The sequence below is a fragment of the Amphiprion ocellaris genome, chromosome 11 (assembly GCF_022539595.1).
Source record: "Amphiprion ocellaris isolate individual 3 ecotype Okinawa chromosome 11, ASM2253959v1, whole genome shotgun sequence".
NCBI classification, from domain to species: Eukaryota; Metazoa; Chordata; class Actinopteri; family Pomacentridae; genus Amphiprion; species Amphiprion ocellaris.
Genome location: NC_072776.1, coordinates 13,056,759 through 13,074,079, shown reverse-complemented (window position 1 = coordinate 13,074,079; position 17,321 = coordinate 13,056,759). Strand labels below are relative to the sequence as shown.

The 17,321-nt window shown below is 39.8% G+C and overlaps 1 protein-coding gene and 1 long non-coding RNA gene across 4 annotated transcripts in view; both read right to left on the bottom strand.

Annotated features, from left to right (window-relative positions):
* Positions 1-621: 621 nt before the first annotated feature.
* On the bottom strand, positions 622-2,930 carry LOC129350058 (uncharacterized). Its single transcript, XR_008603274.1, has 2 exons — positions 2,046-2,930; positions 622-1,117 (listed from the first exon to the last, which is right to left on the bottom strand). It is a non-coding gene; the product is annotated as an uncharacterized LOC129350058 (long non-coding RNA).
* A 3,119-nt stretch (positions 2,931-6,049) lies between these two features.
* LOC111574054 (receptor tyrosine-protein kinase erbB-4-like) overlaps positions 6,050-17,321 on the bottom strand; it is a 316,603-nt gene continuing 305,331 nt past the window's right edge. For all 3 annotated transcript variants that reach the window (XM_055015213.1, XM_055015214.1, XM_055015215.1), the window contains 3 exons: positions 15,295-15,544; positions 14,178-14,303; positions 6,050-13,909 (listed from right to left, as the gene is read on the bottom strand). In XM_055015213.1, the coding sequence (XP_054871188.1) occupies positions 13,239-13,909; positions 14,178-14,303; positions 15,295-15,544 (1,047 nt within the window). In that variant the 3' untranslated portion in view covers positions 6,050-13,238. The remainder of the gene's footprint in view (positions 13,910-14,177; positions 14,304-15,294; positions 15,545-17,321) is intronic.

Below are 17,321 nucleotides of genomic sequence, written 5' to 3'. Positions count from 1 at the left end.
CTTTCTGAGCTTCAGCACCTATAGCAAGATATTTTAACAACAAGTAATTCAAGAGATCCAGAAGTTGGAGAGAGTTAGCTTTAGCTGATGTGGGACGCTAACCTAGCAAACATTTCAGACTTTTCTCTGTTAATTCTGAGAAATAATGTCCTATTTAACGACAGAGCTACTAACCCCCATCTTAACTCAGTCTCATTAAAACAGACTCTAATTCAGTGTCATCCATCCATATTAAAGTGCAGTTACCCAAAATGTTTGTTGCATGAACTCCAACAAAACCTGTCCAGGTAGAAGGCCACTTTGACAAACAGGAAGTGGACGATTCCAAGCAGATTGATAGAAGGGGGAACCAGACTGTACTAAGTGTGGTCGAGTATAGAGGGGTGTTTTGTGGGTTTTTAAGGCTGATAATGATTATTAGTGACACATTTGGAGTAGATATTCATTTGCAGTAATTCAAAGTATTTAAAATCTTGGAGTTAACGCTAACAGAAAACTTTATTGATACGTTTTTGTTTTGTTTACAGATGTTAAAGGAGTTTTATTTGTGACGTATAACCAATCAAATCACTCCAGAAGACAGAGCGACCACAGGTAGATAAAGGTTCACAGCCAAAGTAGCACCATTTTTAAATGTATTTATTACCGTAAATCAGTAAAAAATAAAATACTGATAATCAGTAAATCAGTCAGCCCACAATTACTACAATTCTACAGTTGATGTCTCTTTCCTTTGACTTGTTATTTGTACAATATAGGATGTATATGATGGCGTTTTTTCATACCAAAGGCTATACTATGATGTTTTCTAAGAGACATACGATGCTACTGTTTGTTCTGGCTCTGGGCCGCTGCACTCCTCCTCTGTTGTTTTCTGGATTGTACTCAGCTGCATGCCTTCATCCACCCGGCCTCCGTTGACTCGTCCCGCCTGCCGTCTCTGGAGCTGAAGCTGGATTGGAACAGACCAAAGTACAGTCCAATCACGATGCCAGCTGCCTCTCAAAAGGCTCCTTCATCTGGTGGAACTTCTTCTGAGGGGAAGCTGAGCTGGCCCGGCAGAACTTTGGAGATGTGTTCCAGTGGTTGGTGGATGTGTGGGGAGATAGAGAGGGACCTTTGAATTGTTCAGAAAGGAAAACAGGAAACCCATTTGTAGTTTTAGTTTAGGGTGCTACTGCGGTGTGTTTTTGGGTTTTAAGAGGTGAACAGGAAGAGTTTTCTTCGTACTGATTATCTTTTACTTTGTTCCTGGTTGGAATGCCCATCAATGTCAACATGAAGTTCACTTTTAGTTCTGTTTATTTATTTTTATTTTACTAACACCCATCTGTTTTTAACCCCCTCACATGTTGTGTTGTTTTAAACTTACTCTTTCAAATAAATTCTTGTCTAACCCTCTGGAAACCGGCGTTTGGACTGTTTTTTTGTTGCTCCTCACCTACTGACACCTGTGGACTAAAGGCTATACTGTGACGTTTTTAGAGCGACATGCTGTACTATGATGTTTGTTGGGCGACACGCTATACTATAGGCTTTTTTAATTGATATATTACTGACCTTTTTTTTTGTTTTAGTTTTTTTTTTGTTTTTTAGCAACATATAAGAATTTGAACAGTTTTAAAACCTACTATACTTTTACTTGTGCAATGAAATATTATTCTATGGCATTTTTTAGATGACATATTATACTCTGATGTTTTCTTGAATAACACACTATTTTGACAATATATTGCACTATGACATTTTTTGAACCACATATCATACATGACAATTTTAGGCAACATTCTATCATTTTGCGCTTTTTGAACCACATAATAATCTATGGGTTTTTCTTGCCAACATGCTGTACTATGAACTACAGGCCATACTATGTTATTCTTGAGTAAAGTATACTATACTTTGACATTTTCTGAACTCCATCCTATACTATGGCGTTATACACAGAGTGCTTTGGTTACATGTTGATTTATAATCTAAATTTTTTTGTTTTGTTTTTTGACGGGATTACCACAGACCTGACCGTGAACACCGTCGACACCCACCTGAGGGAGACGCTGCCTAAGATCTCAAGGCTGCTTGGTCATGGTCTTTCTGGCACATACTCTTCCAAGATGAGCCGGGAAGTTTAACACAGATGGAATGACACCAGGTCTAAGCCGACAAACTTCCAATTCCTCCTCAACCCATAGTCTCTGGGAAACCTACATGGAGTAAGAAAAGTAGACAGAGAAGTAATTAAGTCTTTACACAACGTATTAAAAAAGAAATCATGCTAAATAATTAAGTACAAAGAACCGAATTCGCCAATATACTGGAGACCAGAGCTATTTAATTTGATAAGTATAACCTTGTTTAGTAACATTTCAATTATTTGAGAGCAGTCCTAAAGAACTGCCTGTAATCCCAATCATAAAATGGGTTTGGAGGAAGAACATAGATGGTAATCTGGATATATATGAGTTAGGCTTTATAACTGCTCTTGGTAGTATTGGTGGTAGTAATAGCAATGTGACTACTACTAGTAGTAGTGGTACTACACTAACTACTGCTGCTGATACTGGCACTGCTACTACAACTTGTAATATTATTACAAATGCTGATACTACTTCTATGACTCTAACAGCTATTTTATACTACTACTGCTTGTACAACTATACTACAGCTACTATTAATTGTCTGGTATTTGCTTGTCAAGCCGCTAGCTCACCTTAGTGTTTTGCTAGTGGCTAATTAGTTAGCTCTCATAGACTGGAAGCTCTCAACAAGATTTCATAATGAAAAAAGAGCCAAAAACTAATCTTACCTATGAAAAGTCATTCCAAGTTTCCTTGTCTCAATCGTACAACGTAGTGTGTAATTGTATGCAGCACAGTGAGACGGCATACTTGTTTCCATTTTCACGCCGTCGACATCAACGGAATGCACTGAAACTTTGCCCCCACTAGCTTAGCCTCGCCATAGCAAACAGCTCAAAGGGGCGTGTCCTATCAACTGATTCATATCTATGAGAACAATGGTGGCTGCACATATGGATGCCTGACCTTGATTAGCTGCGTAAATACCATTATATACAGTCTATGGTAAATACGTATGTGAATCGCATCATTGGCTGCAGCAGCCAGTCACCGGTCACTCACTGACTCACACTGAAAAATAGCACAGAATGAATTGTTACGTGTTCATTTTATTTTCAATTTAAGTTGGATTTTTTTTGTGTGTGCACAGTGTAGATTTTCTGTGCGCGGAGACCGTGTCAGCAGTGCGCAATTGCGCACGCGCGCAGCTTAGAGGGAACAGTGCCGGTGGCTCAAGTTTGTTTATAGTGGTGTGCAACATTGTAATGTATGCAGCGTAACTGCACTGAGCATTGTGGGTTTGAATGGCCAGAAAAGCATGCTGGATTACATATTTCAAAATGTAACTTGATATAAAAGGACAGCCGTGTCTTCTTGGCATATTATATTTAACATATTCTCTATTGGGACAGTGGCTGTACAGTGGTTTGGTGGTTAGCACTGTTGCCTTGCAGCTAGAAGATCCCTAGTTTGCGTCCCAGCCTGTGTCGGGGATCTTATTGCATGGAGTTTGCATGTTCTCCCTGTGTGTTCATGGGTTTTCTCCGGGTAATTTGGCTTCCTCCCACAGTTCAAAAACATGCTGAGGTTAATTGATAATTCTAAATTGCCCGTAGGTGTGAATGTGAGAGCGCTTGTTTGTCTCTATGTAGCCCTGTCATAGACTTGCAATCTGTCTAGGGTGTCCCCTGTCTTCACTCTAAGTCAGCTGGGATAGACTCCAGCCCCCCGCGACCCTAATGAGAATTAAGTGGTGTATAGATAATGGATGTATTGGGACATATTAAATATTTGCTGGCATACTATTTAGTATGATAGTACAGATATTATCATGCAGCCAATGTATACAAAGAACAGGACAACACCTCTCATTTTCTTGGTGGAATGTTGCTTGGGCAGAGAATTGAAGTGCACCATTTTAGAGAATATTTAAGAGCAGTGGTGTTATCTTTGCATGGACCCAAACCTGTGACAAAGTTTAGGGAAATGTCAACCTTTATCCACAATTCTCCTTTCACAGAACTTTTTTTGAAAATAAATCTGACTGTGTGATTGGGTCCCACTGCAAAGTGTGAGCTGAGCACCTGCACCCATGTTTCTTGGCACTGGGAGACCACTTGTAGCGGTGAAGTACCAGCAGTAACAGTATCAGGGTCCATTCAATGTGTCTGCACTGTAAGAAACCATATTCACAAAGAATCATGCAGGATTTATTACCGGGCTATCTACATGTTGTCTTGTATGAAGCGTGCATTCCTGGAGAGACTGTAGCCTCTGGAGACAGACAGCCTGTGAAGAGAATCCAATATGCTGTTCCATAATGAAAGCTCTCAAGGGGGATCGCAACACTGCTTAGTGGGCTTTGTACAGTCCATTCAATCAGAGGCTGCCAACATGCTGGGATTTAGAGGCAGCCGCCCTCGCCAGCGGCTCTCTGAGAAAAAGAGATAGCGATGCCAAAACAGCGGAAACAACACAAAACAAGTTTTGGGGCTTTCATTATGAATTTTAAAATCACTGTACAATTGCATCAGGTAATAAGACGTGATTGTTGCAAACCGCTGGAAAGTAGCCATCTGTTCTGGTGAGACATTCACAGCATGTGCCGTCTGTGTCGAAAGTTGTGCAGCTTAGTTGCTGTGACAATCAGTTCAGCAACCTGGTATGAGAAAGCAGCAGAGAAGTGAGTATGTGACACCAAGTGGCGTACTGTGGAAAACAGACTTCTCGCTGGAGCAAGCGAAACTGCAGTTCTGGCACACTGCCACTTCTTAAAGCTCTGTCTTTGGAATTATTTACATCAGCAGATATTAAGATAGGTGCACATTGAATCAGGTAGACGGCAAAATGCAGTGCTAAAGTATGATGCACTGTCAAACAGAGCCTTCATTTTTATTTGTTGAGAAATGTTAGTCAATTGATTTACCTAAAGACAGTCAAGATCATTTACATTCAGCTGTGCCGACCATCGCTCATATCAGGTAAAAATCCATATAGTTTGTCGGGAGGTTTGGCGTGTGAGTGCGAGAGGACAGCCAGTGACAGATTGTTTCGATCACACTCTATTACCATCTTAAGGCAAGTGATTTGACTTTGCATGGGACAAGGGCTCTGAGATGCTGATCTTGTTATTGGATTTCCTATGATAATGTCATAAAATGTCATCAGCTGGAAAAGAGATGCATCTATCATGCATGAGCAAGTGTCAGAAGTAATGACACTTTATTATTGGTGCTCCTGTGTGATTTTCTGGCAAGTGTACAAGTCTGGGTGTGTGTGCTATTTGCTTTTATTGTAGAAAACAACAACAACAGAAAAAAAATCAGCTGAGGAATCAAGGTTGTGGCGATGGGAGTGCAGTTGCTGTGTGACTCTGCTCTTTCTAGCTTAAAGGCATAATATGCTGAATGGTGAGAGATGTCTGAAGCCTCATATGGGCAAAATGAAGATGTCATGCTGTGACTACAGGCCACATAACACTCCCCTGTATCTGGCCGAACCACTTGAGAACGGGCTGACATTTGAAGTAAGGACGCGCAAAGGGCACTCCAAACCATAAGGGCAGAATTGGAAGTATCACTGGATCCCATCTAGAAGGGGGTAAAGACAGCCACACAAAGCCAATCAGTTTAGGAGAAATAGCAGATGATTAATGTGAACATTAAAGTTCTAACTTGCTATTCATGTAAAAGTACAAATTCACCATTTGTATCTTTTCAACCATTTTCTATAATTGGAATTATAATTGGAAAAACCTAAGAATAAAGGTGATCCTGAGGGAAATACAAACCCACTGGATTTACATTTGGTAGTTCATTTGGTGTATGCCCCCTGTGTATGCCCCAGTATAATGTGATGGGATCCAGTGTTAATAACAAGCCAAAAATATTAGGGATTTTACTTTTTATCTGAGTTTGCCCACTGAGGTTGCTGTTCTACTTCCAGCTATGTTGAAATGATCACAATCCGTCTTTAAATATTGACTGATCTTTATTCATATTGAATTAAAAATATAGTTTTGACAGATTCATGTAACAAAACATGGGGAATATGTATTTAATTGTTGTAGCTTGAGAAATGCGTCAATTAACCAGTGAAAAGAAACACGTAAACTGGTAATTTGTGACAAAGCTTATAGAACTTAGCTCTCGATCATTCTAATGAGTCAATACAAAGAAAATATAGTTTATGCTAATTTCACGATAGAACAGACTTTCTTTCAAACTTCAATGAAGAGATTCAATGACTTTTGAGGAGTTTGCCAAACTGACCACATTCTTACAAATATACGTAAATGCTGGAAAATGACAGGATTGCCATCAGAATCATCAAATGCAAGTACATTTTCCAATGGTAAATGTATAATTAACAGACAGTATTCTGTAAATATGGCATAAATATACAAAAATTACGACAGACATTTAAGTAGTTCATGTTCATACTGGCTAAAATTCTGACTTTTGAAAACAAAGATGCAGTAATTATCATCAGGAAACCATACAGAAAACATCTCAAAAACCTTCAGCTGTTTGGCTCACTCCCCTGCATACATGTTTCTAACATGTACTTATAAATGCCAAATTGTGTCCCCAGAAATTTCTTCTCTTCTTAACAGTTTAGATAGTAATTTGAACAAACCATTTCGCTTCTTAGAAAATCATTTGACGCCTGCCTGATTGCTACCTACACACTTGCTGCATAGCCACAATGAAAACAGTTGATGATTTTGGTGGCAGTATTCACATCTAATATCAGGTATGCTGACAAATAGGCCCAACTCCGCAAAAGTCCTACAAAGATCCAGTGAAGTGAAAATAGTAGCTTCCTGTAAAATTGTGACTTCTTGAAAAGAGTGAAGTCCCGATGAAGCTGAAGTAGTAACTACTAACTATCTGCACAAGCAAATACCAGTGATTCAAACCAGCAGTCCAGCCCTTCCAAACTCTCTTCCATTTTGTTTCACCAACATCGTCAAGTCGCTCTGGGGGCTGCAACATGATAATGCTACACCATTCAATCATTATTGCCCCAAATGGATGAAAGTAAACAATGGCTGAGCTCAGTGCAAATGGAAATGAAAATACACGAGAAAATATAGTATAGGTCCTCATAACTCCGCATTTAAAGTGACACTTGTGGATTAATAACATTTGTTAGGAAAAGACTCAGAAAAAAGGGGGATGTCATATTGAATATTCATTAGTATTGCAACAGCATCTTAAGAGTGTACAAAATCTTAAAAACAAACTAAGAAGGTGGATAATACTGAGAGAAGTATGAAGGGTAATGTGGGTATAATATGCCCAGTGAAAAAACAAAAAAGAAGAGGAAAATTCACTCCTACAAAGTGAGCAAGAGCAGAGTTTGAAACACAAAATCCACCGAGTTGTGCGGAAAACACAATCACACAATCACAGGGGAAATGATGGGGTGGGGGGTGACAAGAAGACCCTGCAAGCATTTTTAAAGTCAGAGTTCACTCTTCAAATTACATTTACAGAATATATATATATACTGTATATATATTTATATACATACAGAAAAGATATTCCCCAAAGAAAAGATTAAGATACGGCAGACCACTAAAAATGCAATGATGCAAGGAGAAATAATAAAAACAAACTAAAATCTTCAGCTGGAAAAAAGCATCATTGTCCTATTTACAGATGCACCTGGCCACCTTTTTCCCACCTATAAAAATATTATACATTTTTTAAAATTATTATTTTTAATAACGGTAAAACTGTTGATCAACCCACTATCTGAATGTCTTTGTCACAAGACAATTAATTCCATTTCCCAGTTTTACCATCGCATTGTAAACTGTGCTTACTTAACCACTTGTCTTCTACCCCAGTTTTCATGGCATTGTAGAATATACAAATATGAATCAGTGTAAAATCACAATGTGACAGCCATACACATTTTGATCCTATTACAATGGCAGAACTGTTGCGAGTTCATCAGCTGCTTTGTGTTTTCCTTTAAAAATACTATTTATTTGATGATGTTCTGAAAAAAGCAATTTGTAGTTTAGTTAATTGTGTTACCTGAAATGTAATGAATGTATTTTGGGTACTGTGAGACCACTTTGACCACAGGTGGACTGAATTTACTAATGCTGTGAAAAATGTCCTCATGATATGAATAATCAAAGCATAGAAATAGAGCACACACTATAAATACAGTCACTCTGGCCCAGTTCAGGAGTTAGACCCTCCAAAGTCCTTATTTCTAGGCCGGATAGGTCTTAAAGGACAGAGGAGGGTTGTTCCATTTCAAAGGTCCCACACTGGCAAAAAGTCAGCTGGCTTTTGCTTTGGAGGACCTAACTGCAGCTTTTAACATCTCACAATCAGTTGTGCACCAGTCAGTTTTGTAACCTGGGTGATCAGGGAATCCTCACCAACTCATATGATGTCACATAATGTAATCCTATCACGTTAACTAAACCAATGAAAAAGCTGCAAGGTGTGAATTATGTAAAGCTGACAAAAACACTATTGTTCATTGTTGTTGGCAACCTGGACAGGGGCCAAAAGTTATTTGGATGTTTAATCTGGTCTAACCTACCAGTTGCCAATCATGTGCTGAGGTAAAACATGCAAATCATACAGTGAAGTGAAATATTGGGAAACCTGTCTCAGATACCCATTGGTATTTAAATACAGGTTGTCCGAGGACAACTGCTTGGTGAGAAAATGTAAATGAAAAAATGTAATGAGTTGATGAGGAGCACCTGAAGACACCAGTTTTGGTCTTTGTTAATCTAGTTTCATTTGGCAATGACACACATGTCCAACCAAGTTTCTCTAAAGTACAAACATCTAGCCACCTAAATTGTGACACAGTTAGAAATCCCCTTAAGGTTAATTACGGAATGACATAAGACAACGAAAACTCACAATCAGACCCTGAAGAGCAAAAACAACTATAAAACAAAAACATACAGTCAATTTACAGCACATATGATACATATTTTTTACACAGGAAAAAACAAAAGAAGAATTCCAAAGGTAGATGCGCAAAATCAATAAACTGTTACCATAAGGCTGATTTACTGGGTGAGCAGTCAGTACTGACAGGGAGTTATTGTGCTCCTTTAAATAATTACTGCACTGTGCCTACGAGACCTACCTTCACAGAGAACACATCTTTTCACATTAAGCTATGACTCATTGTAACATTTGATCACTTTCCCATTTTGGAGCTTTTTGGTCGTATTCACTCCACACATAGCTGCTCTTCAGTTTTCACCGCTTAAGCTGCAGAACAGTGTTTGCTACATACAATTCTACAGTCACCTCTGAGGAGAAAGAAAGAACGGCAATTAACTCTGGTCTCCTCTGCCAGTTACAGTGCACTCGCACCTTCTCCCCTCGTAGCTTTTCTAACATTGATGCATTGGTCGGGTAACATTTCTTGAATGCTAATACCGTAGTTTTAACCTCGCTGCAGGATTACAACCTATTGCCTGTCGTTCAGGGTTTCTCAGCTGGTGCACTGGGTGAGATGTCGGGTAACATGATTTCCCCACAGAACAACAAGGGAAAGTGGATGAATTAGCATTCAAAAAGCTAAAAGCCCCTTGTGATGGTTGCCAGCTGAGAGCACCAGCAGCTTTTCCCCTCCACAAGATTGCCTTTATTTTTCCACAGAGATCCATTTCAAAGCCTTTTGGTGACTCTCTGCTGCTCTTAGATACAGACATACAGTTTTCTACAAGCACTACTACTAATACCTTATGGGTGATGGCAAAAATAGACTTACATAACTGACTTTGAACTGTAAAAACATAGAGGGGACAGTTTCACTGCACACATTTACACAAAGAATGTATAGCTAAGTGTCACTCCAAAGTAGTAAATCTGAAATCAGTAGAACAATCACAATCTCAGAAAGTGTAAGACAGCAGATCTAGTACATCAGGTAAATCAGAGTAGTAACAGAACACAGCCAGTGCTAGAGTGATACTTAACACAGTAAAATTCACTATAAAATTCACATTTCTGTTGAGTTAAACATTTCATCAGTGCATCTACTGTGGTATTATGGCACTAATCTATCTTCCATTATACTTTTATTTCAATAGGTTTGATGTCCCTTTATGATTTGGCAACTTGTGCCTCGGCTGGAGCTCAACTGGATGATTATTATTTCTCATAAAACCTGAGAGGCGGAGAAAACACTGTGCCAGGGCAACATCTGTGTTTTGAACAGTAAATCATCAGCACTGCTCATCTGAATCTTTAATATAGAGGCACAAGGTTGTGTAACAGTGTTTGTGTACTGGTCCGTATGTCAGCAGTGAAACATGCACAGGGATTGGACAGCCTCCATCATGACATTATCATTTATTACTTAGGATGAACTATTTTTATTTAATTTTCTATTACGGTGAGTCCTATTGCAATACTTTTAAACAGTATATAGACTCAGTTTAAATAACGTGAAGACTCACTGTTTTTGGTTAAAAGGGTGCGCTAATGATTTCAGAGACAAAGTTAAATTTACTTGACAAGTTTTAAAATCCAGGATGTGAAAACAGTTTTATCACATCTTTCGAAAAATCTGAAACAATGTCCCAGGTGTTGCCATCGAGTATGCCATGTTAAAAAAAAACAAAAAAAAACCAACAACAACAATGCCAACATTATAACTGAGGTGTCAGGTGTGAGCGAAGCATTTAGCAGAGAGAAGGAATGTAAAGCACCATATTATTGAGCTGCACTATGGGAGATGTAAGATCCAGTGTTTCTGGAGCTTGAACCATACGAGAAACTAAAATTCTTGATATCTTTGTTGAAGATACTCAGATACTGTGAGCTTGGCCTTTCTTTTTGTAAAATGCCTCTTTTGCATTCCCCAGCATTATAAAAGTGCAAAATTAAATCATTGGAGTACCCCTTTAATATAATTAAATAAATATTTGAAAAATACTCAACATTCCATTGATAAAATGAAGCAGGTGAAATATTGCCTATAATAGTCAAGTAAACCAATGATAGCTACTTGGGTAAAAAAAGGAAAATTTGACAAATTTCCTGATATTAAATATCATTGTGCGTCACCCAACCCCATAGTTGCGATGCTTCTTTGTTCATACAATGCCAATAAAACTCATGTGTTGTCTCACTGTAAATTATAGTTGCAACATGATGGAAAAAGATGCATGAACTGTCGCTTAGAGCGAGAATAACAGCAAAGTCATTTGGCTGTGCCAGAGCATTAAGTGCCATTAAATTATCAACCCCTGCCTAAATTAGGCTTCAAAGTCATTTGACGACAGATGCTAGTGGTCTCCATCAGAGTTTAATGTGACATCTGGCAGTATTGTATGAGTACAGAAAGCTAGCCATCAGTAGATTCAGTGATAACTTATAATGTCTCACCATTAATGTCAAACACCAGTACAAAAGCAAGTGTCCCATTTCCATGGTAAAAACACAGAGGAGGTCTCTTTAGAGAGTTCTGACAGTCCCTCCACCTGAACCAGCATAACCCTAAGAGACAGAGCAAACTGTGACTATGTGGTCAATTTCCTGTTTTTATGATATACAACAGCATGAACACAGAGAGGTGCAAACTTGTCTTTGATGTACTTTAACATCTGTCGAGACACAGCTTAGTCCACGGAGCCTTTTTCCAGGTTCGTGACTTTCTGGTAATGACATGTAATTGGCTTATTTACAGCTCTGCAGACTTAGCCTCTTTGCCCTCTCCGCAGTGCTCTTTCATGGCTGGGTGTCTGTGCTGTTCATCCCATCCGTTATTAGTAAAATACATTATAAGACAAAGTGACAAAGTAAACAGATCCCTGATGAATAAAAAGAAGGAACAAAAACTATGCTTTGATAAATAGTCTAAAATCCTATATTACCAATTTTGTTCAATTGTTCTCCAAAATCACGTTCCTCGCCCTGTTCAAAGAATCGTCTGTTCACAGGCACTAGGTCCACTGAACCATTATTTCTTGTACTGCAGTTGCCATGGGTTATGTCGGTCACAATGCTGCTCACAACACTCTCATGAAGGGAATATTGAACTAGCCTGGCTTGCTGGCTCTTCGGACTGGATTGGTGCAGAAGGGGAACAGGACAGAAAACTAATGTGGGAATTAAAGGGTCATCTTTTGAGCGATCAACCTTCTAAATCCAAACCTAGCCATGCCAATAATCTCTCGAATGCTTTCAACCAGGTACTGGGCGATATCACAGCTGCGGTGACATTTACTTTCCATGCTGACCCTTTTTCAGTGCTGCACCACTGACTGCCATTATCAGCACACTCTGTCTTCCAGCACAAGGCCAACTGAGCTCCTCCTCCAGAATATTTTTCAAGTGGCAGCAGGCTTATCTGTCGGTGTGTGTATTTACGTATGAATTAATGTATGGTTATTATTGGTGTGTCAAGCCTGCAGAAATGTTAACATGTTTCAGGTATGATATGAGCTTTGCGTGATAAATGCTTGAATTCCATTACTGGTGCGGAACTGTGTGGGCAGACACGCGAGCCACATCTGGGCTTTTCAGCATGACTGCAGGTTTGCTGGTAAGACACGACACGACTCCATGTGCATGTGTCACGTGTTAGACTGCACCCGAGCAACAGCAATTCGCGAACGTCACAACATGCACATCTAGCTGAGTGGAAAATGTTCTTAAAGGAAATGGTGAACAGTGATTCATGGGCGTATAAAGCAAAGCATGTGCGGTCATGAAAATAATCCTCTTTGGGCTAACCTCAGTTTATTTCTCCTGCCTTTCCTACTAAACGCCTCCCTTCAATCCTTGATTGTGTTGTTTAAATGCCTTCCTGGTGCTAAAGATGGCAGGACAGTTTTCTCCAGTTCAGAACCGACCTAAAAGAGATATCTCTACTTGCTTTAAGGGTCATGACCGAGGATGAAGTTAATTAAGATGGTTTGAATGTCAAATGAGGCTGTCAGTGACTGTTATTGTAGATCTGTCATGAAAAGACAGAACCTTAGAGTGGAAATACAAGGTTTGCAATCAGACATGACAAAGAGAACTGTTCAGGGGAGGTGCAAGGAGAACCCACGTTGAGAAGTACTGCAGGGAAAAGAGAGGACTGTTTCATGTCCATTCACCTCCACCCATATCCCTCTATTCATCCCTCCAATGTGCTACAGGTGGGTCACTACACCACAGTGTTCCTCTGTCTGTATGGAGGGGGCGGCAAAACATTGCCAGCTTTCATAGCAGCCTCAGACAAGTATTCCTGGTTTTCGGCCACAGCAGGGCGAATGCGTCCATTCTGCCGGTAGAAAAAGCGTGTGCTGCAGTCCTGCAGGTACTCAGGGTTGTGCAGTGAGGACTTGGGAGGGAGACTGTGCTGCCAGTATTCAGGATTGTCAAATGTGGCTTTCTTGCCTTTCTTATCAAACATGATGGTGCTGCTGGTGATGCCTGAGTGCAGAGCGTGTCCTGAATGCCCTGGATGCAGGGTGTGTGATGGATACGACGGGTGGGGGAGGTGACCAGGGGGCACCACATATCCAGTGGAGGAAACAGTGTGGCTTGATGTTGATGGGTTCACTGTCTGCAGTACTGATTGTGCAGCAGAGGACCCAGGGCCAGAGATGGAGACTGCGCCAGCCAATCCATTCTTGTCCCCGGGGTTAAGGAAGGTATTCAGATACAGTGGCTCATTGATATACTCATCGTCACCGTGAGTCGACTGGCTTTTGGGGGCAGCAGCAGCTCCAGCCACATGCAGGGTGTGGCAGCTCGCTCCATCAATCACTGTGTGGGCGTCACCGTTCCTACGACGTGTGACGAAGGGGTTTTCCTCTACAGGGTTGAGATAATCTGGAGATAAAAACAGGGATGGTAAGATTAGCTAAGATCTTTTCATCTCTTTTGTTGAGTGCTGTAAGCACAAATGCTTACTAGATGTTTAAAAAGCCTTCACAATTACAGCATGAAGAAAATTAATACAGCGCTTTAGATGAAAGTTTCATAGAAACATAGCTATTTACCACTGAGACAATACAAACTGTCACTCCAGCCACATATGTTCTAGCTTTATGGGTAGAGTACAGTATGGCACAGTAGTTCTCAAAACTGTCAAAATAACCTGAGTTCTTGTCTCTCATGGCAGTCATGTAGCCGTCCTGGTCTTTGTCTGCTTTAGCTCCTCGCTCGGCTAAAAGACCTGTTGGATCTGCACTGTAGCGTTGTCCACTACTGTCTTCCCCTCCACCTTGAGAAGAAAAAAGGAAGCAGGACAGAAATTGAAAGTATGATTGTATAAAAAACTTTACGTTTGTGAATGAAAAGATGCTTGATGCAACTTTTATCATTTTCTTAATGCAAGTCATTATTGTGGGCTGTATCTTAATTGTTTTGTGACTAAATAATCATCCAGGACTATGGCTAATGTCAAATACACAAGTCTGACCTATGATGCACTTTAATGTAATTGTTCATCTGCTAACTATAAATGGATCAGTGTGAGTGCTTGAAGTATGATACGCTCTTAGCCTTCCATTTTACTTCTGTGTATCAACCCCACTGCTGTAAGTGCACAGTAAGAGCAGTACATGTACATGCATTTCAAAAATTCACTTTACCCACCCAAACAAATTTTGACAGTAGGTATAAAATGTGTTGCTCTGTAGTAGAAAGATGAACTACCTCCTGCTGCTATTACTAAGCCCTGTGTCACAATCAGATTTCACATGTTCTGGAGCACAAAACGCTCCACTGTTCCCAGTTTCCCAACTTGTATATCTGTGTGTTGCAGTAACACTGAACAACATCACGTTTGGTCATTTATGTTGCTTATGTTGTTGTCAGCAGGGATACCTGTGGTACATTTAGGTCCAGTAATAAAAGCTAAAAAATCCAGGTTGATTTAATTTCCGCCATCCTCACAGAAAAAGTTTTCCAGCTGCATATCTGATGTTTCAAGCGACAAAAACTAAATGAAGGGGACATTCATCTGGAATTTGTTAATGTTCAATAAGTTCAGCTAATGTTCAGTTCAGGTAAACAGTGTAGGCAGCCAAAACTACGATATAAATCACAGCCAGAATTCTAGTCCTTCATGGTTACATGTGTGTATGTATGTGCTCTCTGTGCTTGGATGCTTGCTAAAACGTCACTGGGATGACGGACCCAAAACATCTTGCAGTGTGGCCCAACAAAAATGAACGCCATGGCTGCTCATTTTGGACAACATTCTGCTTTACCTTGTCCTGCGGTGAGAGTCGAACCAGGTCCGAGGGTGCTTGACCTTGGAGAAGCCTGCTTCCTCAGGGTGCCATTGCAGCGAGGGTCGTCCTGACCGCCGCGACCAAATCCACCACCGATCTGCCCCCCTGAGGCCAGGTCCTGTGGAGGGAGGCAGCCGACAGACACAGGGGGAACGGAGACCACTCTGGGGAGGGTGGCCAGCATGTCCTCCATGCTGAAGCTGGGGTCCTGGCAGCCAAACTGGTTCTGAGTAGAAACAGAAGAGAACGCAAGAATAGCAATTTACCAAGATGAAATAAAACCCTAATGTGACAAGTGCAACTAGGAAGAGTTATAGTAAGTTTCTTTTTAATGCTCCTCTACAGATTATTAGAGTTCACCTTGGTCTCCAAGTGACAGACAATTTGTGTGTTGTCCAGTTTTTGGTCTCCATAGTAGTTTGTACAAAAGGGAAAATCGTAATAACAACAATAATAATAATAAAAAAGAAACAAAACAAAACAAAGAGTCAAATTCAAAATATTGTGCAGTATAAAAGTGACAATTCAAACGCTTTGTACCATTGTTCATCTGTAATATTTAAAAGTAACAGGCAGGGGAGACAAACAGCAGTGCCAAACAATGATATGGCAGCATGACTGCCAAGGACAATTTAATTAAAAGGATTTTAATTAAAAGGCTCCATGCAGCAAAGTCTTAAAGTAGCCATATCAGGCCTGCCCTGCTGCGTGCATTTGTGTCTACGCTCATAACAAAAAAAGTGCTTTTCAGAACCTCACCAGGAGCTTAATTCTGATTTATCTTTGTCCCCCCCCACCTCCTCTTTCCAGCAAGAAGCTGGCTTTCCATTTCACATTTCCTTACTTAATTTTTCTTGCACTATGTCTGAGAAGCCTGGAGTCATACTAATGAGCAGGAAAATTGCTCATTTTCCTGTTGGACTTAGTTTTCCAGTGAACACAAAAGTTGTGGTATGTTCCACTATTTCTGGTCTGTAAATTAAGTTGCAGGTTTGAATCCTACCTCTGATCTTTACTTTTCCAAATGTATTTAGTTAGGTTCTCCAATTATTCATGACTTTTTAGCATCCTGTGTATCACAGCAAAGGAGTAACTTAGGCTTTTCCAAAAGTCTGACACAAAGTCTTTTAGCAGAGCTCAGAAATGGGAGAAATACTGGCTATTTTTTTGTTTGTGATCTTTCTTTGGCACTGAAATTGTCAAATTTAATAACATACCTGCACAAATGATTAGCAAACAGCACCTTCAAATATAAGTGTACCTACCGGCATGTTCCGAATTAATTCTTCATTATTCTACTGAAGAGAAAAAGCCAAAAAAAAGGCACCAAACTATGAGGAACTTTAAAGAGACTATTTAAGGTTCACCCTCTGTGTGTAGCTGCATCATTCATTTTCACTGTTCATGCATCACTGTTGGAGTCTTCCTCACATTCTTACACAGTGCTCCATACTGTAAGCCTAGAGCTATTAGTCGAGGCTCCAGAGCTCCTGCTGTGTTCTCATTACACTGTAACAATAGGTATAACTACTGAATTTCCCTCTTTCAATCCTCATTTACACCTCATCAGCCTTAAGCTTGCCTTGTCTCTGTATTCTTACAGAAAATACCATCACTAACCTGAACACAAAAGTACAACAGCACTGTTTATTTAAAAGACATCTGAACAGAGACAGCCATATTATTACCCTAAAATCATCACCCTGAAGGCCATTATGGACATATTTCATTGTAAGGAAATCATATTTGAGTATACAGTAAAGTGCACCATTAAAATGCTCCTCAGTCAGAGCACAAGGAGCTTGTGGTGACACTCAGTGTTTTTATGTGTAAATATTTTGTTGCTACAATAATTAAGTTCATTACAATCACTAACATGATTTATGTAGATGAATGTAACTGTACGAAATGAATCAAATTAATTCTGCATCTGAACTAATAAAACCTAAAAACAGTGGAGGGTAATTTTTATTATTTTTTTTAAACAAATATTATGCAAATAA